We start from the raw sequence: 27,931 nt of genomic DNA on the forward strand, positions 1-27,931 counted from the left end.
CTTCCGGAATCGCTTGCCTGACTTGACGCATTAAGTCCGCTTGCTCAATGCAGACGGTGTGACGTCAGCCAGATTCGGTCAGCTGGCTCCTCCATCTGAACAGCAGGGAGAGCCTCTCCCATAGGGAGACATCACCATCACCGCCCGAGCCTGGCAGCAGCATCGGCAGCCCGCTGGAAGGGGAACAAAACATGGAGGAAACGATATCATAGAGCCGGATCCGGAACGTTTGATTATTTATTTACCTATTTATTAATTTATTTATTTCCCCTGCCTGTAATGGCCGGGGTCCATGGCTGCGGCTGCTGAGAGGCAGGTGCAATATCATCGACGAAGGCATTTCGCTCCTCGGCATGGACTCAACGAGGGCCGATCCACAGGCCGGCCCACCCCACATCCGCCGCTCCCCGGATCAGATTCTCTCTGCGGGAGGAGAGCAGTAGCTGGGCCGCGTCTGGAGGCGATACAGGGGGCTGGTGGTGGAGGAGGAGGGGGCCTCTTTACATCCAAATATTAGAACCAGTATTTTCAGTACCGAGCTCAAGGTTATGCGCCGTTGCACACAACAACAGCCCGTCTTCATTTAGTGAATCTGTGCTGCTGCAAAATGGCTTAAGTGTTTTTATTTTTTATTTGAGTAAAGACTGTGATTGTTTCCCCCTTTTCTGCTCTGAGCGGATCCAAACCTTGTGACAACTCGCCTTACAGGCCTTAAAACAGTTGAGCGCAGCCTCATCATCTGGAAACAGAACCGGGTCCAGCTGCCAAGATGATGGAGCTGCAGATAGACGAGGTGGTCTACCAGGACGACTACGGCTCCGGATCCGTGATGTCGGAGCGGGTGTCGGGCTTGGCCAACAGCATCTACCGGGAGTTCGAGCGGCTGATCCGCAGCTATGACGAGGAGGTGGTGAAGGAGCTGATGCCACTGGTGGTGAATGTGCTGGAGAACCTGGACGCGGTGCTGACGGAGAACCAGGAGCATGAAGTGGAGCTGGAGCTGCTGAAGGAGGACAACGAGCAGCTCATCACCCAGTATGAGAGGGAGAAAGCGCTGCGCAAGCAGGCTGAGGAGGTGAGTGACCCCCCGGCTCTGTCCGGGGCCTCAATCCGTATCATCACATCAGCTCCACGCTGCTTCCTTCACAGTCACGGTGCTGTCTGAACCGTTTCATCTGACATGTGACTCATGTTTAGGCCTGTGACATGACAGTGTCAGCTTATTTTTAGCCTCGATGCTCTGCTGACTGGCGTTAAACTCTCTTTTATCAAACAAATCAAAGTTTAGAGACATTTACTTTAGATTGTATTATTTCTAGCTTTGTCTACTCAGCAGGTAACCTCAGGTGTTAGAAACATTTAGACCTATGAGGACTCAGTGCGAGTTAAGTGCACTAAAGCAAAATATTAAGTCCTGGAGAATATAAATGGTCTATAAAATATTTCACAACATATGGAGCTGTAGAGGTTTGGGTCTCTACCATATCAGTTGAGTCAGAAGGGGTCGAGGTCAATACACTATAGAGTCATTATATTATATAAGGTATAGACAGTTTATTGTCCTTTTCCAAAGAGATTTGTTGCCACAGTCTGTAAACAGCCTCCTGGTATATAAATGCATTATACAACACAGCTACATGAAAGACATCTGATACCTCCAGATTGGCACACACATCACCTGTACACCTTGCACTGACACACGTAACAGTTGGTGTTGTGTTTTGTTGTGTGATGCTATGGCAAAGTAGACAAAACTCCTGCCCTAGCAGGTGTGTTTCCAGGGATCTGTACCTGTGACCAGACTGGAGCAGTGTGAAGAAGTTATGTTTGATGTGCATAAAGGAATGCTTCTTTAGGAAATGGTCGTAGCAGAGTGAACATGGACAGTATGCGGGCTATCTTTATATACACACGTGTACATAAACACTACTCAAAGGTTAAACACATTCTGTTCTGCTTACAATACTTGATGTTCAATCCAATTTGTTACAGCAAAACATCATGTGTATGAGACACGACCTGACATGTGTTATTCAATTCTACTTATGAAACTGCTGGAGATGCTAAATTCATAATAATATAAAGAACTGTATTTGCACTACACCTCTCATGACATTCACAGTAAAATGAAAGCTGAATTCAATATGGTTAAAAACAAACACAGCAGGGGATTAGGTAGGTGCATCTAAAAAAGTGTTTTTAAAAGAGCACAAATATGAGGCCTACCTGACGTCCAGGGTCTGCCAACACTACTTTAATATTGCTGTACCTTTTGTGTTACTGTCACACAACTACTGCTTTAACCCTTCACTTACAATGCTTCCCCCCCTGCAAATACTACTACTAACAACAGAGACAGTTATATCATAAATGGTAAAAAACAATATTACAGAAATTAGCTTCATTTTTAGCTCTTTTATTACACCTGAGCTGCCAGCTGAGGTCTCATATTCAAATCATTGAGCAGACAATATGCAAACATGAAGTAAGGACATGACAGCAAACATACAGGATGTGTCACTGAAGCTCTGACAGATGAAGGGTGTAAACAGGACTCTCAGTGGGCGTTAACACCTGAAAACAGTCTGAAACAGGGACACAAACAACAAAAGTTGACATCAATATGCAGCTATCACGTTACCGGCCAAACTCCACCTCCAGAAAATCTTTTCTCCCACATGCCTTTCTCTGACCGGTGTCACAGCAGTTGTGGGATCCAGCAGAAAGCAACTTTAGTCCTCGTCACATCCAAAGAGGCCTCGGAGTCTCACCCTCAGCCCTGCTAGCATCAGCTTAGCTCGGCCTTTATTCTGTTTCCTCATTGTTCTGTGGTTTCTCCTCACGCTGGTTATCCAGTTTGTTTACAGTGTAAGCTTTTACTTTAGGGAGGACTTTCTGGTTCATATTTAAATATTAGTGTTAGCCTACTGAAGCTTCTATAAATGTCATGGCAGAAAAAATAATTACTATTTAAATGTGATTATAGTGTAAGTATTCATACTTAAAAACAAACAGATTCTGCAGCAACAATAGAGATTGTTTTAATTTAAGGATACGGACATATCTTAACGAGTTGTGTTTATTCATTAGCATGATAGCAAAACTGAAACTACAGTTATTTCTATGCTAACATGCTGGTGAAAGGATCTAACAACTGATCAAGCCTTAAGAGCTTGTTTCTGTGTTGGTTCTGTACCTGTAAAAGGTTAAACTTTGGTCTTGTATAATGTAAGGAATTCTGAATAGCAATTTAACCAATTCAGGCTTTGATATGATGCAATGTAGGTCAAACAACTAATCAATTAATCAATCAGAAATAGTTGTTGCAGCCTTAAGAGCTTGTTTTTGTGTTCTGTGCCTCTAAAATGTTAAACTTTTATTTAATCTATAATAGAGGAAACTGCTTCAGTAGTTTAGTGATTGTTTATTGATTTTCTTTGGGGTGAGGGACTCTAGCCTTTTGTCTTCTGGCAGCTAGAGAAGTCATCGTGCGCCTTTTCTCTTATTAGACGACAGATTTGAATGGCACACATAACAGAGAGGCAGTTTTGTCTGAGTATATCAGAGGGGTGTGATGGGGGATGGGACGGCGTTCGAGGGGTGGGGAATCGTAGGAAATCAATAGTGCACACTGAGGAAGCCCGGCACTGTAACCTGATTTGTGCTTATGAGGAGCAGAGACGGAGCAACAAAAGCAGAAAGAAACAGACGGAGGCTCGGAGAGCTGCGGTGTGAGCGAGTAGACGATTGGAAACAGACGAAGGCTAATGAGGAGAAGAGGCGGCACGAGAGCGAGAATCTCAGAGCCTCAGGAAAAACAATAACGCAGCTTCTCTCCCAAGACACAGAGAGCAGAGGCTCAGGTTACAAGGTTATTAGGCTCCAGCTAATGGTAAACAAAGCCACAACTCCCTGTCTGCTCATGTAGCCGTCAACAACATATCCAGGTTTTCAGCTTATTAACAACTTCTGCTGTTTTCTGGCATCCTCTCTTGGTATCAGTAACAGCACTAGTTTCACACTCTGAGAAGTGGTGACAGTTAAATATTGATCATCTCTGCCTCTGAACGGGCTCTCATCACCTCTCTCTGTAATTGAACCTCCACCTCCTCAACGCTTCCTCAAGGTTTCATACTGATTACAAACAAATACAACCTTTGTATTTTACTGCTCGTCATCATTTTGATGATATTTTCAGCTCTGTTCAGGTTCTTGGATTTGTAACCTCATTGCAGTCAAACACTTCGTTGGTATGCTGCGCTTTAATACCAGACGCTCTGCAGATTAGAGGTGTGTATTAGGTGTTGTACTTAAGTGTAGGTGGTGCATATAGAGTTGTGTGTGAAAGGCGTTACAGTAAAACATGTTTTTTAACAGAAGGAGGGATATTATTTCATGAAGCTGTGAAGGACGAAGCACAGTGCAGTTTAACTTTGGATGGTAGTTTGAGGCCTTTTAATTTAACACAAGCAGCAGAAATGAACGAAAACAGCTCTTTATTTATTCTTTATTTCTGCTCTGCTTTTATCTATTTAGAGGACAGTTTTGTAAGACTGCGGAGCATTACATTTTTAGCACTAGAAAACACACCATGCTGTCCCTCAGATATTAATATTAAATGTTCTGAAAGGTTGAAAATAAAACTGTGTTTGCCCAGATTTGATATAGAAATAGGAACTTGTTTTTCAGTTAATAAATTAGTTGCAAAGGTCCAAAAACAAAACATCATTTTAATCAGATTTATTATTAATAATCACAAACAAATTATTTTTATTGAGTCATGTTTTTTGTCTTTTAGTTGCTTTTCTACATAAACGTATCCTTTAAGGTGAGCTCTGTAATATTTCAGCTTCTTCAGGCCTTCAGTGTAAAATTTGGTGGGCTCGTCTGGTCCGGTTCTAAACTGGTTCAGAACCTACCTACAGGACAGGCAGGTGTTTGTGTTCATCAGAGATTATGCCTCAAACAAAGTGGGAGTTATGTACGGTGTTCCCCAAGGTTCGATCCTCGGAACACTAATATTTAAACTTTATATGCTGGAGCATTATCGTTATCTCTAGATGACTTAGACCCCATACATCCCCTTACTCAGTGTCTTGATGATATCAACCTGTGGATGTCAGAGAACTTTTTACAACTGAACAAAGATAAAAACATAAATTCTTATTTTTGGAGCAAAGACTAAGAGACAGCTCTCTGTCTTTGGCTAGCGAGAATTAAGCTAAAAATCTGGGTGTAATCATGGACAGTGATCAAATCACAAGATCAGCCTTTTACCATCTAAAAACATCTAAAACTCTTTCTGTCAAAATTAGACGCTGAGAAATGAATACATGCTTTTATAACAAGTAGACTAGACCACTGTAATAATCTATTCACTGGCCTCCCAAAATCAGCTGTTCAGTGTCTACAATTAATTCAAAATGCAGCTGCTTGAATTCTAACAGAGCTAAAAAGTTTCAACACTTCACACCTGTTCTTAGATCCCTCCACTGGCTCCCCGTCAAAACTAGAATTGATTTTAAAGTTCTCCTACTTGTGTACAAAGCTTTAAGTGGCTTGCTGTGCTTCATATCTGCAGCATATTCTTGTTTCTGTGGTCTGCCTGCATTCAGAGGATTACAGTATTAGGACTTTGTGCACTTTCTGCACTGAAAAAGGACGTCATTGTGAACAGCTTTATGAAAAACCCAGAGAGGCAATGTGGAAGGGACGCAGCTCTGTGTTTACAAATACAGAAAGGCTCTAAGAGAATACGTCCTGGTCCTGTGTACACACAGAGAAACTGTAAGAGTCAAAGAGCTTAAAAATAACCCTCACCCAACCTGCACACACTGAACCTATTTCCAGCTGTTTAAAGGTCTAAGCTCTGCTCATGTGTCTTCCCTCAGAAATTCATTGAATTCGAGGATGCGTTGGAAGCGGAGAAGAAGGACCTGCAGGTGCAGGTGGAGTTTCTGGAGCTGCAGGGGAAACAGCTGGAGCTCAAGACAAAGAACTACTCAGACCAGAGTGAGTGAACAGACATCATAATCACAAATGTAATAAACTTCATGTGCAGCACGTTGGCTGCTCCCGATGAATGTCCCTGAAATAGGCTGGTACCACATAGTTGGGCACAAGTTTATTTCTAACAACACGTCTAGATTTTATGACGTAAGAAGAAAATGAACCAAAAACATCAAACTAAACTGAATGTTAGATACGCAGGGACACGTTTGTATGTTCCTTAGTTTTTACTCTGAACAAGAAAGATCCCCAGCATATTATTGTTGGGGCAGGTACTTCAGACTTTTAAGACTTAGAAGCAATACCTGGGACTTGATTAAGTAAAACGTCTTTGATTCATTTAAAGGAACAGCTCTGCTGTTTTTGTCAGACACACAAACCAAAGGAAAGCCAACACTGTTTGATGATGTTGTATTTTTAGATTTTGTTCACTTGTCAGTAATTCTGACATTTTTATTTGATTGGCTGTTTTAGTTTTGCATTCGCTGCCACCTTCCCTTCAGGCTTCTTGTGTCAGTGTTTAAGTTGGAGTGTGTAGACCCAAACAGTTAAAATATTGTTGCTTAAGATTTACAAACTACCTTCAGGTTTTCATCCACCTCGCAGTTGTCATGAATGTATTTCATTTCCCAGGCCCTCATATTTTAACGTTGAAAAATTGCAATGTGAACTGGTCTCTGGTCAAGTTTAAGGAGCTTTGTGAATTTATTATTTTATCCTTGCTCGAGCTTTCAGAGTCCCTCCTGATGTTTTTAATGTTAAACATCTTCCCTGTTTGTCTCTCAGTCACTCGGTTGGAGGAGCGAGAATCAGACATGAAGAAAGAGTACAACGCTCTGCACCAGCGCCACACTGAGGTAAGAGTCCCCAGAGATTTCACTTTATCATGTCTAACATTTAGATTTCTATACCTTCACAATCCACCACAGATACCTGCCTGTTAACTAACGGGAATTCAAATACTGTTGATTTATTTGTCCTCAAATGCTCCAGCAGTTATTTTAAGATTATTGCGGTAGACGATCTTATCAATTGATTGTAGTTTTTGCCTTTTAGGCCACAAATCAGATTTCATGTTGTTTTACATTTGAAATGTTTTAAATTCCAGGAAGGTTTTGGATTTCTAACAAACACCAAAGCTCTCTAAACGAAGTGAAAACAATGTCTGCTTCGAAAGTATATAAACACAATGTAGTGCGTAAAGAAGACATGATGTGCATGAGAAAACTGTCTCATATGATCTGTTTTAAATGAATATGGGAAGGCTCCAGTTTGGTCCCTATAAACTCTAACTAACTGGTTTTCATGGATTGCATATCTTGACACATCTTCTCTGTTTCTTGTCGACGTGGTTCACAGATGATTCAGACATACGTCGAGCACATAGAGCGGTCCAAAATGCAGCAGGCGGGGAGCAACAGCCAATCAGAAGGCCCGGGCTGTGGACGAACGTGAGTCGTTTTATGAGTGTGTGGGTGTGTGTGGGTGTGTAAAGGCCGTCCATTTATCTTTGTGTTTATATCTTTAGATTGTAACTTCCACCCTTCATCTTGTTGCTGATGTTTGTCTTGAATGTACCAGGCGGTTCATGTGTTCATCGTGTTCAACAGCTCGTACTTCCCCCTCACAGAGAGGAGAGGAAATCTGGCAGCATTTTAGATCCTTGTGAGAAATAATAAGAAAAAGAGTTTATTTGTTGATTAATCATCCAAACATTGTTCTTAATATACATATGAGCATGACGCCAGAGGAGGATTCGGACATCTGGTGCAGCTTCTGCAGCTGAACCGCAGATTAGTCGCCTCCTGCAACATGTTCAGTGTCTTAAAAACTGTTTATTTAAAGACATCTTAATCCTACAAACCTTCAACTGTTATAAAGATAAAGGATGAGGGCAGATTAGCTCATGATGGATTGTGTTTCATTATAAACAGTGATTAGGCTTCAAGGTGAATTTCATTGAAACAAAATGCTGATTAAATTTGTTAAGATGAAACAAATACTGTAACATTTTGTCAACTTGTGTGTGTGTTTGTGTGTTTTCATGAGTCATGGCACATTCCTGTCTCCTGTCTCTCTCTAATCGGTGTCTGTCTGTCTGTCTGTCTGTCTGTCTCGCTGGCTTGCTCTCTGTGCTGCTGTGTTACAGTCAACGCCACACATGGAAAAGGTAAATCCAACATGGTCCCTCAGCTGCCCCCACACCTCCTCCTCTTCCTCCCTTAGCCCCGCCTCCTAAACCGTGATTTAAGAGTTGCTGATGCCCCTCCTCATGTTTTTATAAACCAGTATTCCTGTTTGTTTTTAGAAGTTATTGATGCTTGAAACAGTTTATGATGTATCAATAGTGTTGCATTTTAATGACAAGGAATGAAATAAGGAATGGTTCAGAGGTCATGATAAGAAATGCATATAATAGAATGCATATTTTACTCCGTCTACCTTCTCCTCTTTCTCCCTCATGAGTTGCCAGTCGGCCCGTCTGTCTGCCTGTCTGCCTGCTCTGCTTGTTTGTCTCCTCTTAAAGTGAAACAAAACTGATGTGCAAAGAGGAAGCATTTAAAAAGATAGATTTTCTGATGTGGACAAATGAGATTGACAGTAGAAACATTTAAGGATGATAGTCGTGCACGTCTGCTGTTCTGCAGAGGAGCAGAAGTGAGTAAATATTGATTTGCAGCCTGCACAGACACTTTATTACGTCAGTTTAAACTTAGATTTAATCCTGTTTTTGTGTGAGTCTATATAATGCCGTTCTATATGTTAGCAAATAATTCAAATTGAATCCTTAAAAATAAATATTCTTAATAAAAATCAACAGGCAGGATGTAAAAAACACAGTGAAGGAACCCACCACACATTTAAAGCCCCTGCAAAATCTTACAAGCGACAAATTTACAAGCAGGTTATGTTATTTTTTTAATGTCTAAAAACTGATTGAGAATTACAATTTACAACAAGCATCTCTGTGTTCATGTTCCACAAACCACCTGCAGTTACCTGCGTTTACAGCTCGGTCTGTTTGAACGACCTGCATCTGTTTCTCTTGTTAATTAAGAAAGCTCATTAGACTCGTGTGTTCGGCCTGTTGTCCTGGACTGCGGTCCAGTTAGACAAGAAGATTGATAGATCGATACCACTTTCATCAATGTGCAGTAAAATAAAGCTTCAGCCGGCGGCTGGTTAGCTTAGCTTAGCAGAAAGAGCCCGACTCTGTCCAAAGGAAACAAAATCCACCGAGCAGCCTCTCTTCTATTTCTTTTCTACTTTATGCAGCCTTTACTGAGAGGGGGTCTCCTTCTCAAGAGAGACCTCAAGACAACAACAGCAAATAATGCAAAGTTGTATTTAGACAGGAAAATCAATACACTGACAAGGCTGAGTATATAATATATTTGAAGAGTGCAAAAGTGGCAGTAAGATTTTAAAGCTCACTAAGTAACTATTTCATGTACTTTTATTTTTAACTCTTTAAAAAAACAACATGTAAAAACAATGTACTGCTTTTGGAGGGTTCCTTCCCTGACTTTATGCTAAGCTAGGCTAACGGCCTTCTGGTTGTAGCTTCATGTTTATTTGGCATCATGAGCGTGGAATCACTCCTTTTATCTAACTTTCTGCAAGAAGGCGAGAAAGTTTCTTTTTACTGTTTGAACATTTTTGAAAATGTTGTCTGGGTTGTTTTGCACCTTGCATCTAATGCATGCCAGGACAGGATGCAGCCTGGAGAGGAAATATTGATTCAATGTAAGAAATGTCTAATCAATAATCAGTCTCACGTAAGTCTCCCTCCTTCTCTGTGTCTTTTCTGCCAGGAGCAAAGCGGAGCGCCCGCCGTCATTGAGCCTGTACCCGAGCGGCGAGGGCATGGTACGTGGGGGTCTCGGGGGGGCTAGGATGATGCCCGGGAAAGACATCTGGCAGGTCAGCGAGCTCGGTCGTTCTCCCTTCTGCTCCGCCTATCAGGTGGGACAGACAGCGGCCCTGTCCTCCTCCACAACTGCTGCTGGGGGAGTGGAAAGGGGAGGGGCCAGCCTTACTGCTGCCCGTCCTGCTAGCCACACCAGCACGGACCACCTCCCCTCCAACGCCTGCTTGTGTCACTTTAATATTCACCTGTAATCTACCCTTTAAAATCAGATCTGTTAGGTTTGTATGTTGACTCAAGCAAGCAGGAGGCCATGTTTTTTTCCCATGAGTTTTCTTTATAGCTGTGATTATTTTACTGTGATCGTGGAGCTTCTACATGCGTCCTCATGTTTGAGTTTGAGCCTTTCTTTTTAAATGTCCCTGTATGCTACTCAAACAGTCTGATGGCATATAAACTGTAGATATCTAATGCTGTATCTGTGGACAGCCAAGGTAAGAGACAAAAGGGGACGTTTTGCTTTCTTGTTGTGGCTCCTGTTTTTTCATTATGAAAGCATCTGAGAGCAGGGTAACGTTCAAATCTAAGAAGCAACATACCCTTACTTTGAGTTTTAACTAGTTGTATTTAATGACTCTGAATGGGGCTTAAAAGTGCAAAGAAAAAAAAGAAAGTCTTCAGCTGAGAATGAATCGTGGACAAAATGAAGTTCTGATCCATCAGATCAGTTTTAAGTCAAACATTTTCTGTACTTATGTACCTTTTTTTCAGTACTTTTTGTTGCATCAGTGCCCCAAATTAGACTTCCCACCTTGGACTCCAAAATAGCCAGATAAATGATGTGCTTTTAATCCATTGTTTTATTCACAATAACAACATGACGCCTAAAATACAGAAGGGAATGTTACCAGAAGACATGGAGCCTCTCACAAGAAAGCTGAGTCATAATTGAGGCACCATTTTGTCAGCAGAATTAAAATAAATCCGGTTTTATAGGTAAAATCAGGCACTTACCTGAGCAGGCCTCCAGTATATGATGCTCATTATGCTGTCTGTCTTGCTCCCACGTCTCACTGACACCGCTCCACCCCAAGGAGGATGGATCAGAGACCGACTCAGTGGCCACACCAAGCAGCACAGGAAGCAAGTCCAACACACCCACCTCCTCCGTCCCCTCCGCCACCGTCACCCCCATCAACGAGGGCTTCGTCCCGGAGTTTGACGCCATGCGGGCCGGGAACCGCAGGAAAAGTGCCAAGCGGCTCAGTCGGAACATGGAGGTGCAGGTTTCTCAGGAAACCAGGAACGTCAGCATCGGTAAGAGGACGTCACCAAATATGTTCACAGTTAAACCTGCAGCGTGATTGACACTCTCTGTGTTCCCTCAAAATGTTCTGCAGAAATGGCGTTCACTTGTGTCTGTGTTGTGTTTTGCAGGAATGGGAAGCAGCGATGAGTGGTCTGAGTTTCAGGAGATCATCGATTCGACCCCAGAGCTGGACATGTGTGTGGACCCCCGAGTGTACGGAGGAGGAAACAGGTAGAAACCAAGTGTGGAGGCGTTACATGACTGCCTTATAGATGGAGTGCAGTGAAAATCTTACTGCGTTTGAAGACTGAATTCATTGAATTAGTCAGAAACAGTTCAAAAGATCACACCAGTGTTCTGCACGCTTAAAACCAACATGTACACGTCACTTCAGGCTGCGCTGCGTTCAAGGAAGTCCGACTCAGACAAGCAGCAGATGGTTTTCTTTTATTTAACCTTAGTTTGAAAAACAAGTAATATTTAATCTTCTGATGAAGTCCTTTCTGTGTTTCAGCCCCTCTCAGGGCATCGTGAACGAGGCCTTCGGCATCAACACCGACTCTCTCTACCACGAGATCAAAGACGCCAAGTCGGACATCATCGGAGATGTCGATGCAGGCGCTGAGCTGCTAGGTACGAACAGGACTTCAGCTGCAGTCACAGATTAATTACTTAAAATACGAGTCTTATGGCTCTAAAGCTTTGCAGTAAAATTCAAGTAAAATGTTTCACTTCAGAGGAAATGTCTTGAAACGTCTTCCTCCTTCAAATCCTCCGTCAGGTGATCATTGCTCACCTTGAACCGGTGGAAGGAAAGCTTGAGACTCCTCCTCCATGTGTTATTGTAGATCCAAACGAAGGGAAGGCAGATGCATGAGCGCCAGCATTTCTTTTTGCTTTGCGTCACTGCAGGGCAGGAGCTCAGTGTGAGGCTGTGCTCTCTCTCTCTGTCTCTCTTGCATGGCTGAGGCGGTAAAACACTTCATGCCAGCAGCTCATCACTGCGTCACATCCTGAAAACCATACAGACCCTCACTGGCTGCACCCCCAGCTGCCCACTCATGCAGTTTTACTTCTTTCTCCATCGTTGTAGCTCCTGTTTTTAGTCCTTTCATGAGGCAGAGGCTTGTTTAATGCAGCACATTGTAAAGGTTGTGAGTTTAAATAGATTTGAAGTTGAATTGATCAGATTTCTTTATTTCATCTTTATACTTTTAGACCATTTTTAATCTCTGTTCTGGGTCACTTCTCTTTGAGGGATTCTGGTGGATTTCATTCATTTACATTTTTGTTATTAGAACCGGGTTGTTTTGGATTTTGCAGACAAAGGAAGGTAGATTTGTCTCCATCTGTTAACCTCTCATTCGTTTCCTTTTTCCCCTTTTATGTGCTTCTGCTGGTGACACCCATAGGCGAGTTCTCAGGTGTGTATCTGAGCATGCATTGGTTTTTCTTTTACTCTCTCCCTCCTCTCTACGCTCCAAACTCCAGAGCTAAGACTAAATATCAACTGTTAGAAAACTTACACTGGAATTAGTTTGAATTATTGATGTCCAATGTCCAAAAACGTTTTTCCTTTAAAGTCACAGTGAAATCATTTCAGTCTATAAAACTCGTAAACATCTGCACTCCTGAAGGCAAAACGAGTTGTCCCCCCTCGTTATAAAACTCCCTGATTCACAGTGAATCCCAGATACTCCCAGCCTCACGTTCAATATGATATGCACAATTTCAACGCAGCGTTACACTCTTAAATATTTATTTTCACTGGGACTTTAAAATCTCTCTGATATCTGAATAAATCATCTGCTGGCTCGTAGAAACGCATTTTCTATCCTTGACGTTGTTTCAGTGCCAAAAAAAGCAGCTTCCGCTCTTCAGATCAAAATATTACAAGCTTATCAGCATCCTCTCTCCCCTCTCTTCACTTCCTGTCCCTCTCTTCTTCTTCTCTGATCCGTGGCCTTTCTTTCCCTCCCTTCTTCTTCTTCTTTTGCCTCCAGTCCGTGATGATTTCTTCGGTAAGGCACACCTTGCCTTCTCTCATGGTCACGTTTGCTTGTTATGTCATTCCCTGGCCTCCAGCTTTCACATCCTCCTGGTTCCTTCTTTGTTTTTTTGTGTGGCTTTATATTTATCTTCTTCTGCTGCCTTTTGCATTTTACATACCTAATTTTATAATACATGTCACTAAAGACCCCCACGTTATTTTACATTGAAAGGACACAAAACAAAGCACAGACAGGAGACGCCCTCGGTTGGCAAAGTGTTTGTTTTATTCCAGTAAATGCCCGTAGACGAATGTTACATACACTGTCTCCACTTTTGTAAGTGATAATGTGCAAGAAGAGTCAAAGCAAAGGAGCAAACTGATGAAATGTATAAATGTTCACATTAAGTGATTACTTTTAGAATAAAGATAAAATGTATTATCTCTGAGTTAACTGAAGTGCTGCAGACAAAAGTCAAACCCATAGATTCCCTTCAGTCTGCAGTCAGCTCACGTATCACAGAGTTTCCTCTGTAGACGACACAAACACTTATTCACCTTTGTAATCACACCTGGTCTGAAGGAACCTCTGCTTTTTGATTTTGTTCTGTTTTTGACGAGTTCTCATGTCCACAGTTTTATCGGTTTCAGTGTTCTGCTTAAACTCTGTGTGCTTGGCTTATGTTGCACACTGCTTGCAGCTTGCACGTACAGTTTAATTCAGATTTAATAACAACATTTATAAAGTTAAGCATGACGTCAAGTCTGTCCTGGTTAAAGATAAACCCTGACTCTGGACTAAATGTGTCCTCCCTGAGCTGGATTGAGCTCTGACTGAATGATAAATGTTGTTATGGTTTTATTGTTGCGTTGTGTTTAAAGTTTAAATGTTACCCAGTGAAGTCGGAGCCGTTAGAGATGGACTCCTGTCAGCTGTTTATATCAGGCCCAAACACTCAAAGGTTTTTATTTGGCTTTAATAACCAATCATTTAATCAATGTTGACTTATTATTGTCCTGATATTAAACAACAAACCCTCCATTTCAACCTGGATTATCTTCCATGTTAACATGAGCACTTAAATCAGTCATCGTCCATTAATTTACTTTTCATTTCAGTGATTAAACCGTCACCTTTTGTGGAGCTTCTCCATCATTTGCTCCACAAAAGGCACTTCCCTTTACTGCTCTGAAAGGCAGCGTTACCACAGAAAAGCTTCTAACATATCGATCAATTGATTTATGGATTGATGGAGGCTGTGTGTTGTGTGTGAAGAGTAACAGAGACGTGAATGTGGCTGTTTCAGGGATGGGAAAGGAGGTGGAGAACCTGCTGACAGAGAACAAACAGCTCCTAGAGACCAAGTAAGAGAACGGAGAAGATTAATGAGTGTTAGTTTAATCTTCATCCTAAAAATGTGTCTTTAAGCAACGGAAACATGATGTTCTGATGGTTGGTTCCTCTTCTGGATTCAGAGGCTTTGCAGCCTTCTTAACAGAATAGTGTATAATAAATGTGTTCACGCTCAATGCTTATATGTGATGTCTTACTTCCTGCTCTTCTGCTTCCTTTTCTCGTCAGAAACGCTCTCAACATTGTGAAAAATGACCTTATTGCCAAAGTGGACGAGCTGTCGGGGGAGCAGGAGGTGCTGAGGGAGGAGCTGGAGGCTGTGAGGCAGTCCAAGAACAAGGTGGACGCTCGAGTCAAAGAGCTGGAGGAAGAACTCAAGAGGTGAAAATACCAAATAGTTGTTCTTTATGGGATTCTAAAGAGAATGAAGTTAGATAAACTCAGCAGCAGTTAAAGAACAATAGGAACTTTAATCCCTCTACAACCTGGTTTGAACTTTTGCCGTGTAATCCAAACCTTAGTGATCAAAACAGATCTCCATTTTTTTCTGTTTTGTCGACACCATCTTGGCCACTTGAACTCCTCTAATTTCCTGCATTGATCATTCTCAGCTGAGTCAGAGGCAGGAGGAGCTCTGTGTCCTCTCCTTTCTCTCCTTGCTTCCTCTGCTTCACTGTTTTCTTTGGAAACTCTAAGTTCAGCTCATTTTGACGTTTCAATGTGCATGTTAAACTTCTAAAATCCAGTCTGTGAGTTAAATCTGAGCCAAAGATTTTATAGTGTTGATTTACATATTTTAGTGTGTTTATGGAGGAGGATGCTCACACTGCTGGAGGATGCATTTTACCTGCGGTTAAAGCTGATGTAGGAACTTCTACTGCAATAAAAAGCCAAATTGAAAATGATAAAACTCGCCTGAACACATTTCATATTTCCCGAAGCATTTTTAACAACACAAAATAAATGTTAAAGTGTATTTAGACACTGAAGGACTTTGGTGTGACACAGTTTTGAGTCAGAGAAGAAAAAGACGGAGAGTTTTTTTGGTAGTTTCTCTTTTCCATCCACCCCAAATATTTACCAAGAGTTTAAATGTTTAAAAGTGGGAGGGTTTTTAATGCTCTTAATTTCCTTTTTTAAAGTTTTTTCCTTAAAGTGTTTAATTGTTGTCATCGCAAACTAAACCTTTCACAAAGACCAAACAACTAGGAATACAACAATTAAACAAAGTGACGTCCTTACAGCTTTCTCTCCTTCAGCTTGCATCTCAAAGTCATACTGAAACCAAAGAATCCCACACTCTGTCCATCACTCGAACTCACCTTACTCATACATCTAACCACTGCTTACTCAGTTAGTTCTATTACAGGACAGCGTGCAGGATTCTTTGGTTTCTTTTCAGAAAAACAAGACTGAAATGTTCAGAGCATCTTTATTCATAGAAGGAAAGCAAAGTGTGTAATCAAACTCTTCCCTGTCGGTCCAGAAGTTCCGACAGGGAACGCTGAGTAACGCTGCTTTTGTGCTGCAGGTTACGAGCAGAGGCCCTCGGTGCGTCTCGGGACTCAAAGGATGAAGGAGGCGACGATGTGAGTTTCTTTATAGACACTCACACCGCAGAAAACTCATATCAAACCAAATATAAGCTGATGAAAATGGTGCTGCATTAAAGAGATCGAAACATGACATCTTCTATCAGTGAGCTGCATGTCTCTGCCTGTAAATGTCTTTTCACGCCTTGTTTAATCATAAAGTGGAACTATGTTCTCGTGTGCCCAGTTTTCGTCACCCATGCAGGACGGCGACATGACGATGACGCAGCGGCGACGGTTCACCAGGGTGGAGATGGCTCGCGTGCTGATGGAGAGGAATCAGTACAAAGAGAGACTGATGGAGCTGCAGGAGGCCGTGCGGTGGACAGAGATGATCAGGTAGACGGAGGAAGACACTTGAAAGCCCTGAGATGGTGGCTGAATTCCTCACAGTGAACTCTTTTATTTCCTTTGACACACCTCTGTTTCCTCTCAGGGCGTCACGGGAGAGTCCTCCAATCCAAGAGAAGAAGAAGTCCACCATCTGGCAGTTGTAAGTTCCTGCTTTTACTTCACTTATTTGCTACAAACAACATCAACAAACAGTTTGTTCAAACAAAGCCTCTCCTTCTTTCTCTCCCTCCGTCCACCAGCTTCGCACGTCTCTTCAGCACGTCGTCCAGCCCTCCGCCTGTCAAGCGGCCGTACTACAGCGTCAACATCCACTACAAGTCTCCCTCGCCGGCTGGTTTCTCTCAGAGACGCAGCCACACCATGTGTCAGATCTCCACCTCCAACCGCACGCTGGAGTTCTTCCCTGAAGAGTGAGCTACAACCCGCTCGATACCTTCACATAACGCTAAACCTCCGTCCTCAGCCGCCTCACACTTTGGTCTGAGCGCCTGGTTTGCTGCTTGCTCGCTTGTAGCAGCTTGGGGAGTAAAAAAGCTTCTAGAAGGTTCTCGAGTATTTGGTGTTCGTTATCTCTGCCTTCGTATCCCATTGAGACAAATCTCTTACTGCATTATTAAAGGGACATTTCAGAATATTATCTTATCTGAACCTGAGGTCATCAAGGTGCAGCTTTTTTCTGCTACCATACTCAGCGGCCATTTCCCTCTGACGTCAGGCTCAGGGTGGGATGCTAAATGCTAAAGACTTTAATTATAGAGCTGGTACATGGAACGGCTCGACTTCAGGAGAAAATATGGATATTTTCTTGTTTTTCAGTGAAGTGTGAAAAACTCAAAGCTCGGCTTGAGCTTTAATTAACCGTAGTTTAGCGTTTGCTCATAACAGCTGCTGTTGCTTTCTTCCTCTCCTCTCCATCTTTAATCTCTTCTCTCTGTCTCTTGCTGTTGGCTGGCCCGGCTGCTAACGCTTCGCTCTTCCTCTCTCCTTCTTCCCTCCCGTTGCTTCCAGACTGGCCAGTAACGGTGTTGCGTCTCTCCTCAGCGACTCGGCGCTGTTGGCCCGCCGAGAGCAGCGGCGTGAACAATACCGGCAGGTCCGCGAGCACATGCGCCGCGATGACGGCATCATGCAGGCCTGTGGATGGAGTGTACCATCCCGCTTCAAACAGGTACACACACACACACAGCTCAGAGACACCTGTAGGCCCCCACATAAAGGAAGGACAGTAAGATTCAAGCTTGTGAACGAACTTTAGAACATTTGTTAACCTGTGAAAAACTTTGTGCTCCAAACATACCAACCACACACTTCTGATTAAATTACATAAACTGTGAAACTTAGCGCTCAGATCTCCCACACTGTGGTGTGACAGTGAACATAAGCATGCAAACACACATTTAAGTTACGTGAACAAATATTTTCCGCAAGTTTGAAAATCTCTTTTTCACAGGTTTACAAAAAGACCAGATTATCTTTGAACATCATTTCACAAACTCAAAATATTACCGAGTCTTGTTTGAAAAGCCCCGGCAGGTTTATTCTCACCTGTAGAAGTGGAGGGAATTATATTATATTATCTGGTTACAATGCACAGTTTTCTGTGAGCTTTCTGTTATAATCCTGCAGCTGTGTTGTGAGGATAATTGATTTTTTCCAGAGCACTCTTTAAAGATGTGAAGCTAAAACTGATTGTGGCTCCTCACTCTGAGCTGGTACACCGTGGCACATGTATGGACAGAGTGGACATGGTTGTGAAAGTACTTGGTCTGTAGAACTGTTATTCTCAGTTAAAAAGGAACATATCATATGTTTCAAAAAGGACCTTTTTGACAGCAGTCAACAAATCTCATGACGAGGTCCAAACCAGATCCTGTTAGTCGATCTCTTAATACTTGACAGCTGCTTTATTTGTGGCGTTCGGCTGAAGCCTGAAGACAGACACATTTACAAAACAGATTACAAATATGTTCTTTAATTTATCAAATGGACTCAATCATTTACCAAACTAGAAAATATAAAGTAAACAAGAGTAAATAGTTAGTTTGGGACTATTTTCTCATGCGGATGATTACACATTTGGAGCTTAAGTTAGTATGTTAGACAGCGGGGAGAACTGTGTCTCCTCTGTACTTTTGTTTGTTTCTGTTTCTTGTAAACTTGATCACTCATTGTTTTGGTCTTTCTCTGAGATTTAGTGGCGATAAGAAAAGTACGCCTCATCCGTAAATTAAACCTGAATATGTGAAAGCTCCGAGTCTTTCCACTTAACATGATTTCATAGCATCAGAGTGCGCTTCAGATCGGCTGCTGTGCGGCTGCAGGCCGGGGGGCAGAGTGTGTTGGTAGGCAGGTGGCTCTAACTCTGGTCTCCCACAGACTGGAGGTCAGACGGACAGCGCTCAGGACAGCCCGCTGAAGAGACCACAGGCAAGTGAGACCGACAGAGTGCCAGCATGCGCCTCCACGGCTTCCCTCCCTTTAACCTCCCTCATGAAGCCGTCAGACAGCAGCTGACGGCTGATGCATTCAGAACAACAATCCAGATAATTTAAACAGCATCTTCTTTCCTTTGCAACCTGTACTGTCAGCTGTGAATGCTTCTGACAGAGTGATCATTTTATTACGACGGTGAATGATCTGAAGAACATCCAACTCTGGATGTGCATGAAAATCCAGTTTTTATTTTGAGGCATGAAATACAAAACAAGTAGCTGTTTCTGTCAGACACAAACATGAATCTCTGCATCTCTCTGATGAACTCTTCGTGGAGTTGACTCTTTCTAACCTTTAACCTTTAACCTCTGTCTGTCTCAACCTGCCCGATTTAACACCTGGATGTTTATGATTTACTGATTCCTGCTTTGATCTGCTTTAAGGAAAAATCCACGTTTTAATATCACTGAGTCATAACTTTGGGACGATATGAACATTACATGTCACTGTTAGCAGAAATCAAAACATGCCAAATCTTTTCTAAGAGAACGTCCTGTTTAGTAAAAAATATGAATACTCATAATAAGTTAAAAAGGTGCCACGCCCCCTTTTCAAACACACACCTGTGAGGATATTCTGTGTCCTGATTAATGAGGATCTGGATCATAAAATTCACCACAATCAACTCATCTTGGGCGTAACTTTGATCATAATCTGAGATCAAATAAAAATAATAATCCTTTCCTTTAACATGACATTATGAGTGTTGGAGTTACAAACAGCTGCTGTTACTAAGCCGTGGATTTTTCCTTGAAGCATTTTGTGCAAATATGTTTGGGGAAGAAATATGACATCATTCCATGAAACTGTCTGAGAGAAGTGACACCTGTGCAGTTTCCTGTAGTGCCTGCTATGTAGGAACATGCAGACAAACATCTTCATTAGTGCTCTGTAACTCTTCTCGTCTCCTGACTTCCTGTCACGTCTGCTTTTAGACCACTAACGAGAAAGAGGACAACCGCATGAAGAACGTTCCCGTCCCGGTGTACTGTCGTCCTCTGGTGGAGAAGGACCCCAACAGGAAGGTGAGGCGTTCAGGGGGCAGGGGACGACAGGGACGATGCATAAATATGTCCTACTTGTTAATTCTTTTGCTGTTAACTAAATCTAAGTTTAACACGTTTACCAACAAGTAAGGTTTGTGGCATTGTCTGTAGTCCAGTGATGGTCCAATGTTCAACATACACGTGTGTCGTGGAAACTCTGTCAAACGTTATAATCATGCATGTGTCTGTAGTTGTGGTGTGCAGCGGGGGTGGACCTGACAGGATGGAGGGTCAGCAGCCAGGAGTCTCTGCAGGGCAAAGCACCTTCAGGCAGCAGCGACCCACTGCACGCCGAGGACGACGGAGCCGACAAGAAGAACCACAGCTCCCCAGAGAAGAGGAAGGTACAAACACATTTCAGGACATCCGTCATATAAAAAGTAACGTGTGTTCAAACATGCGTCCATGACAGCTTTAACACTTCACTATCACATCCTTTCCTCCTCTGTTCACCCAGTCGAAGGAGCTCCAGGAAACAGACACCATGAGCAGTCGAGTGTGGATCCTCACCAGCACACACTCCGCCAGCAAGGTGGTGATCATCGACGCCAACCAGCCGGGCTCGCTGGTCGACCAGTTCAACGTCTGCAATGCCCACGTGCTCTGCATCTCCAGCGTGCCAGGTGAGGCAGAGACTCGGTTTTATACATCTCAATAATATCTCGACTATAAAAAGAATCATTTTGTTTTATTTTGCTATTTTTTCTTTCAAAACAATACATGGATATTACAAATAATGTTTAGGATGAAATTGTCATATATCTAAGTTATAATATGTTAAAATGTGTGTTTGTGTTTGTGTCCAGCTGCCAGTGAGAGCGACTATCCAGCCGGAGAGATCGTGTTGGATCCAGGTGACGGAGGAGCAGGTGGAGGCGAGGACACGGGCAGCGTGGAGGGCATGTTGGCCGGTATCACTCTGGTCGGCTGTGCCACAAACTGCAGTGTTGCCCGCAGCAACTGCTCCTCACGCACAGACACACCCATCATGGACAAAGGACAAGGTGGGTGCATCATAAACCCTCCTGCATCTTTGTCATCTTCATACATGAAAGGCTTGAAAACAAACCAGCTCATGTATTTATTTATGTTTTTGTCCTGAAGCCCCCACAGCTCCACCCATGAACGGGAAGATTCACCCCGCTCAGTCGGCTGAGGAGGCCACAGAGGCCACCGAGGTTCCCGAGTCCACAGCCGGCCACACAGAGCACGGACCTCCAGGACCGTTCACTGAGCACGTCTTCACCGACCCCCCGCCTCGTCTATCAGACGCCTCTGACAGGTAGGAGGTCAAAGTCGACCACATCTCTACCATAAACTGTACAAAACAATGGACTTAGCCACCGTGACATCACACACCCATCCTTTTTGAGGCCTTGAATTCAGCATGTCAGTTCAGCCATGTTTGTTTTGTGGAGCCAGAAGTGACCATATTTGGACGAGTGGGTGGAGCAAACTCCAAAAGGCTCCAACAGCACAAACACGGCCCAGAGGTTACGTTCAGTGACTGAGTTAGCTGAGGGGACACCTAGCAGACAGCTAGCAGCTCCCAGCTGTCACTCAAAGAGGCCACGCCCCTTTAATTTAAGCCTTAATATAATGTAAGCAGGTGAGCTGTATAAAGATTCTCCCCGTACAGTTGTCATGAAGAGAGAAATGAGCTATAGAGACCCAAACTGTTTTTTGTACCAGGCTGTAAACATGTTTATTTCTGCTGTAAAGTTTAACATGGGGCTCTATGGGGACTGACTCACTGCTGGAGACAGCCTCAAGTGGACACCAGAGGAACTGCAGCTTTTAGTTTACTTCTTCATTTCTCAGCTACAGAGGTTGCCACTTAATGTTTGATAAGACAAAAGATCTACCTGGCTCTGTGTGTCTTGTGTCTGAACAGGAGCGCCGGTCAGTCCAAAGAGGAAAGTTCTCAACCTCCAGAGTCAGAGGACGGATGTGATGAGACCAAGAACTACACCAGCGTGGCCCCCACCATGTGGCTCGGGGCCCAGAACGGCTGGTAAGTCCTTCACCACAACATCTCAAGTTATTAAACACTCCCTGCTCATTTACTTATACCTCCCCGCTCTGTTCTCCATCAAGGCTCTACGTCCACTCAGCCGTTGGAAACTGGAAGAAGTGCCTCCACTCCATCAAACTCAAAGACTCGGTGCTCAGTCTGGTGTAAGTGGATAAACTCTGAGTTAAACTGGGGTTTAGAGTAACAACAAGTCTTTGATGTATTTCTGTCACTCCAACAGTCTCTGTCTCCTCTCGATGCAGGCATGTGAAAGGCCGTGTGCTGGTGGCCCTCGCAGACGGGACCCTCGCTATATTCCACAGATCAGAGGGTATTTGGGATTTTACTGTTTGTTTTAACAGAGCTCCCATACTGAGGAAAACAGTGATGCATGTCCTGTGTAATTACAGGAAATTAACTTTTATAAAACTCATAGTTGTAGTTTTTTAAAAGCAAATATCTCTCTATAAAACTGCTTTCAGTCTTCTGTTAACATCTAAGACTCTTTAACTGTCAGAAGATCGTTCTGTGTGTTTGTCAACAGACGGCCAGTGGGACTTGTCAAACTACCACCTGATGGACCTCGGTCGACCTCATCACTCCATCCGCTGCATGGCCGTGGTCCATGACAAGGTCTGGTGCGGCTACAAGAACAAGATCCACGTCATCCAGCCCAAGAGCATGCAGATCGAGGTGAGTCTGACTCTGTGTCAGGTCAGCTGTTTTTCACTTCAGATTTCTGATGCATTTTGTAGGTTTTATTTATTATATTTCAACATTTCTATGAGGGATTAAAAGAGTAAAAAGTTTTGGTTTTGGGTTAAAATTTCTGTCTTTCCATCTTGCCTGGTTTAAAGGGCAGCATCCACTTAGTAGGACTCTAAATCATCTACATCAGCATCCCCTTCGTAGGACTAAAAGTGAAGAAGTGTTAAAAATGAGTTGCTCTGTTCCTCCCTGATTCTTTTCCTGCTCTGTAGAAGTCCTTCGACGCCCACCCTCGCCGGGAGAGTCAGGTGCGGCAGCTAGCGTGGATCGGAGACGGTGTGTGGGTGTCGATCCGACTCGACTCGACCCTGCGTCTCTACCACGCACACACACACCAGCACCTCCAGGACGTGGACATCGAGCCCTACGTCAGCAAAATGCTCGGTGAGAGCGTGTTGGCTTGTTTGAGAGCTTGATTCATAGACGTGTAGTAGATTGATTTTATCCTCCATGTTTTAGCGGTTGTATTCTCACCGACGTGCAGCCTGTCTGAAGTCGTTCTGACTCTGTTGTTTCTTCACAGGAACGGGCAAGCTGGGCTTCTCCTTTGTCCGAATCACAGCTCTTCTGATTGGTGGGAATCGTCTCTGGGTAGGAACTGGAAACGGTGTGATCATCTCCATCCCACTGACAGAGAGTAAGTTTCATTTTTTACAGCGCACATGAAGTCACGCGTGGACAAAAGTCAGATATTAATCTGTAAGAAGAAGATGCTCCTTTTAGCTTCTTTTGTGTCTCCAGAATCCCCTAAAGACCGTTTCAGTTACCTCTGCAGAGGAGTTCAGTTTATGTCTGCATGTTGCTAGGCAGAATAGCTCAAAAACTCAACAGATTTTCATCACATTTGGTGCAAAAGTAAAAGTAGGCCACGAGTAAAGAACAAAGAGTTATTTTCAGTTTTGATCTGAATCCAGCAGCACCTCTATGTGGTCGCTTCATCTTTCTGGCTTAAAACCACGAAACCTGCCGTTCCCAAACCTGCGAATGAGGCGGCCAAATGTGACATCTAAAAATATTCTGCGGCTCATCACAAACTCTGATCGACACGTGGGACTATTCTGTATTTAATATATATATTTATTATATAGATAAATTTATGTGTGAAAGTGGGAAGTTAAAAAAATGAATCCATCCAGATACACAAAGTGTAAGGCATCAAAATAAGTGCAGAAGTAAATAAGCTTTCCTTAATGACCTCTTGCTGCCCTCCTGCAGTACCCTGGCAGCCCAGCAGGGGGCGTGGCCCACACGTCACTGCCTCGGACCATTAAGTGTAGAAGGAACATGTATTCCTGGATTTCTCAGGTTGAGGTGAAGCTTGTGCACATTTCTGACTATGCAGATGTTTCTTGGAGGTGGAAAATGCAGCTAATGAGGTTGACATGACGTTGATGCAGAGCAGGAAGTATTTTAGCTTTATAATCAAACATTTGGACTAACAGCCTCACATGCTGCAGCGTGTGTATCTGTGTCCTTCCTCCCCATGAACTCCCCGTCTTTCTGTCCTCCCTCTGTGTTCCTGTCTCCCCTCAGCCGTTTCACCTCTTTCACAGACAGTCTTGGTCTTAACTGTTACTGTTACTGTCCTCTTTCTCCTCCCGCCCTCCTCCTCCTCCTCCTCCTCCTCCTCCGCCTCCTGTAGCGGTGGTCCTTCACCGAGGACAGCTCCTTGGTGTGAGGGGTAAGTGGGAGCGCTCCCTCCCTCCTGCTGTTGTGATCTTCCTTTTCTTTCGCCCGCCTTCAAACCTTCACGTCCCCTGAAACAGAGTCTTCATGTCTGCAGACTTCAGAGTTCAGATGTGAAAACCTCTGTACGAGTCTTATTCAGTGTTTTATCTGTAAATATTCAGCGTGAGGAAACCAAATGTTCTGTGTGCAAACATTTGTCGACCAGAACAGAGCTTTTACCCTTTGGTTGCTTTGCATGTTATTGATCGTTGTGATTTCTCTCATCAATGACTTACATTCTGTTTTTGTGCTGCATGAGAGAGATGTAGTTCAGCTGTCTCTGTTATTTTGAAAATATTCTTAAATCACTTCTTATTATTTTCAGTTGAAAAGTGGATTCTTGTGATTCTTGTGTCGGGCTTCAACATATGATTTGCATGTAAGAATCCCTGGTTGCTTTGTTCCTCACTGCTCGCCTGCTCGTCTCTCAGCCAATAAGGTGTCTCCGACGTCGTCCGGAGGAGTGATCCACGTGTACGGAGACGACGGCTCTGAGAAGAGCAGCGGCAGCTTCATCCCGTACTGCTCCATGGCACAGGCCCAGCTCTGCTTCCACGGACACCGCGACGCCGTCAAGTTCTTCGTCTCTGTACCCGGTAGGGACAAAGCAGAGTCTCATGTCCTGCTTTTGCTCTGAACGTTTGATTCACACACCTACACTTTAATGCAGGTAACCCAGAGGTCGACAGGTGGCCTTAAAGTAGTCTCACTCTCAGACTAAACACCTGAACTGCAGCATGAATCTGCAGAGACACGGTGATGTACTCTGGTTTCAGACTCTTCAGTCGTGAAAAGAAGGATGAGTGGGATTTAAAAACGGCTTAAAGGTCGAAAAAAATAGTTAAGAGAAAAGTGACAACACTGCCCCTGACTGCACACACACCTTATAACAATAATAATAATAAAGGTGAGGTGTTCCTGCATTCCGTTACACATATTTGTAATAGGTGTCTTTGTTTTTGTGTGTGTGTGTGTGTGTGTGTGTGTGTGTGTGTGTGTGTGTGTGTGTGTGTGTGTGTGTGTGTGTGTGTGTGTGTGTGTGTGTGTGTGTGTGTGACAGGAAACGTTCTAGCCACGCTGAACGGCAGTGTGCTGGACAGTCCATCAGAGGGTCAGGGCTCCACAGCGCCCCAGGAGACGGAGGCCCAGAGCGTTCATAACGTGCTGGTGCTGAGTGGAGGCGAGGGCTACATCGACTTCCGTATAGGTGAGGAATCACTACACCGGCACGAACACCTGAAGCCGCACACACAAACACTGAGATAAGGTGTAGCGATGTCCCGCAACACACAGCTGAGCTCTGAGTACTTCGATGACGTTGCTGCATGTTTATATTTTACTTGTATATCATCCAAAATCTCTTTTGAAGGAAGGACACGTCATAAATTACTTTGTTAAATAATTGTGTTTTTTGTAAAATAAATTAAATCATATAAAAATCTAATTGAAAAAAGATTTAGCAACTTAAAATGTGTTTAATTATTTATGTTTTCTAATTGGTGTTATTGTGATTAGTGTGCACTGCCCCCCAGTGGCCACAACTAGAACCGCAACACTGTTATTGGCAGCCTTCCGCCATGACCACTAGAGGGCAGTGAACACTCGTGATAAACAGGTCTAAGTACCAGAGTGTTCAGAATAAAATGACCCAACGGGACAGAAGTGTTTTTAATGATAAATGTGGCATCAATCTCCACAGCTTCATATTTTATGTTATTTTGAATATATATAATATAAATATATAATATTTACTGAACAACATCGTGATTAAAGCCAAATCAAGTTTTTGTTTTAGCTGTATATGATCTTTGATGATTTCAAAATGTGTTTCTTTACAAACTAAATACTTGTTTAGAAAATACAAAAAATAAATGCACTTAATTGTAGTTTGTGTTCATAGTTAGATTCCAGCTCTGAGGCTCTGTGTTGACCTGTTTTCCTCAGGAGACGGAGAGGACGATGAGACGGAGGACGGAGAGAGCGCTGCTGCTGCTGCCGCTGCTGCTGCTGCTGCTGGTGGAGCTTCGCAGATGAAACCTGCTCTGTGCAAAGCTGAGCGGAGCCACATCATCGTCTGGCAGGTGTCTTACATACCTGAGTGACACCTGGGCCCGCTTTAACACCTCACCTACTCATCACCTTAAAAAAAATCTCCCTCCTCCCCCCTCTGAAAAGCTTCCAGCAGCCCAAACCTTGTAATTACCCCCGGTCATGTAAAAGTTCCCCCTTGGCTCTAAAACGACCCTCCAAGCCGTGTATCGTCCCCTGTAACTATTACTCCCCTTTCTGCCCCGTCAAATGTAACTTTAATGCCTTGTAAGTACCTCCTGATCTATAATCTGCCTGCCATGCTGTTTGTCCCTCCCAGGGCACTGTAACTATCTTCATGAGCCTTGTAACCCAGCCTCATAACTACCTCCCTCCTCTGTATTGACCTTATATTCACCCTGTAAGCACACTGTATCTCCTCCTATATTTACCTCAATTTGTCCTGCATCTGCCCCAGAGTTACCCCTCTCCCTATCCAACTTAGTTTGTCATCTGTAAAACCTCCACCCCGTCTCAAAGCCCGGAGCCCCGACATGCATCCATTGTACCAAAACAAAAGCAGCAGCTACAGAAACGTGAATGACAACAACCACCTGCATTTCTCCCAGAAGTCTGTCTGATTTTCTGAACAACAGCCAATCAGGAACCCATAAATATTTACATCACCCTGTTTAAATGGAGTTCATCAGTGCAGACGTCAGGTGTTTATGGACAGAATCAGTTTTGATGATGTTTGTGAGTGAATAGAAATCCAGGAGAAGGTCTTGTTTTGGCTCTCAGACTGTGGTGGAAGGTAGAAGAGTTTCGGTTTGTTAAAACAGTGAAGGTACGAGGAGCAAAGAGGCGACACCGAGGTAAATGACCACATTGAGCACAGAAGTTTCGGCTGTTTTGGGCTGTTTTCTAACAGATTTTGCAGCCAGTGATGCATCATCTCAGTGTGAAGACTCTTGGAACATGACGTTTGCTAATTTTCTACCCTGATTAAAAAAACCCTCGTGGAAGTCATGACTTTAGAGGGCATTAACAGACCCCTAAACGACAGGAAGTGTCTGAACTGACCGGGTCAGAGACGTCGCGTGAGCAGGGTTGTTATTCAAATCAGTCGTGGGGGTTTTGGCGTATCGTGTTGAAGGTTCGGTCCGAGTCTCGTTTCTCTCCTCTGACTGGCTGTTGATCAGACGGTTCGGTGTGAAGCAGGTGATCAGTGACGCGTTGTCGTTATGTGTACAGGGATTATTGTAAATCTCCAGACACACTGAAGCCCATCCTCTTTGTTCAGTATGGATTCATGCATCGATCTATCTGTGTGGATTAAATATTAAACATATTTGTGTGCTGAAAACACGTACGCTCT

General features: G+C 43.5%; 1 protein-coding gene across 14 annotated transcripts; it reads left to right on the top strand.

Annotated features, from left to right (window-relative positions):
* The first annotated feature begins 98 nt into the window (after positions 1–98).
* Positions 99–27,926, top strand: mapk8ip3 (mitogen-activated protein kinase 8 interacting protein 3). Of its 14 annotated transcripts, none has more exons than XM_069674427.1 (34): positions 99–1,075; positions 5,892–6,012; positions 6,796–6,866; positions 7,369–7,460; positions 8,159–8,179; positions 9,825–9,933; positions 10,972–11,194; positions 11,315–11,417; positions 11,701–11,819; positions 12,599–12,610; positions 13,190–13,207; positions 14,484–14,541; positions 14,759–14,911; positions 16,062–16,119; positions 16,310–16,461; positions 16,559–16,615; positions 16,716–16,886; positions 17,485–17,644; positions 18,853–18,903; positions 19,905–19,994; positions 20,207–20,359; positions 20,473–20,638; positions 20,822–21,019; positions 21,120–21,297; positions 21,910–22,029; positions 22,113–22,193; positions 22,293–22,360; positions 22,574–22,722; positions 23,010–23,181; positions 23,321–23,434; positions 24,440–24,478; positions 24,957–25,121; positions 25,586–25,732; positions 26,470–27,926. In XM_069674427.1, the coding sequence occupies exons 1-34, from the start codon at positions 770–772 to the stop codon at positions 26,625–26,627; spliced, it is 4,053 nt and encodes a 1,350-aa protein (XP_069530528.1). In that variant the 5' UTR covers positions 99–769; the 3' UTR covers positions 26,628–27,926. The 14 variants fall into 14 exon arrangements, with proteins under 14 accessions (XP_069530528.1, XP_069530531.1, XP_069530534.1 ...); XM_069674430.1 differs by having other exon boundaries at positions 17,518–17,644; XM_069674433.1 differs by having other exon boundaries at positions 9,825–9,879.
* Positions 27,927–27,931: the final 5 nt, after the last annotated feature.

This window comes from Semicossyphus pulcher, unplaced genomic scaffold (genome assembly GCF_022749685.1).
Source record: "Semicossyphus pulcher isolate SPU_LCO1_2020_fin unplaced genomic scaffold, fSemPul1.0.p SCAF_23, whole genome shotgun sequence".
NCBI classification, from domain to species: domain Eukaryota; kingdom Metazoa; phylum Chordata; class Actinopteri; order Labriformes; family Labridae; genus Semicossyphus; species Semicossyphus pulcher.

Coding starts and splice junctions, on each gene's coding strand:
- mapk8ip3 (XM_069674427.1), top strand. CDS start 770: ATGATGGAGCTGCAGATAGACGAGGTGGTCTACCAGGACGACTACGGC. Junction 6,013..6,795: donor AAAGAACTACTCAGACCAGA/GTGAGTGAACAG, acceptor TTTGTCTCTCAG/TCACTCGGTTGGAGGAGCGA. Junction 17,645..18,852: donor TACCATCCCGCTTCAAACAG/GTACACACACAC, acceptor GGTCTCCCACAG/ACTGGAGGTCAGACGGACAG.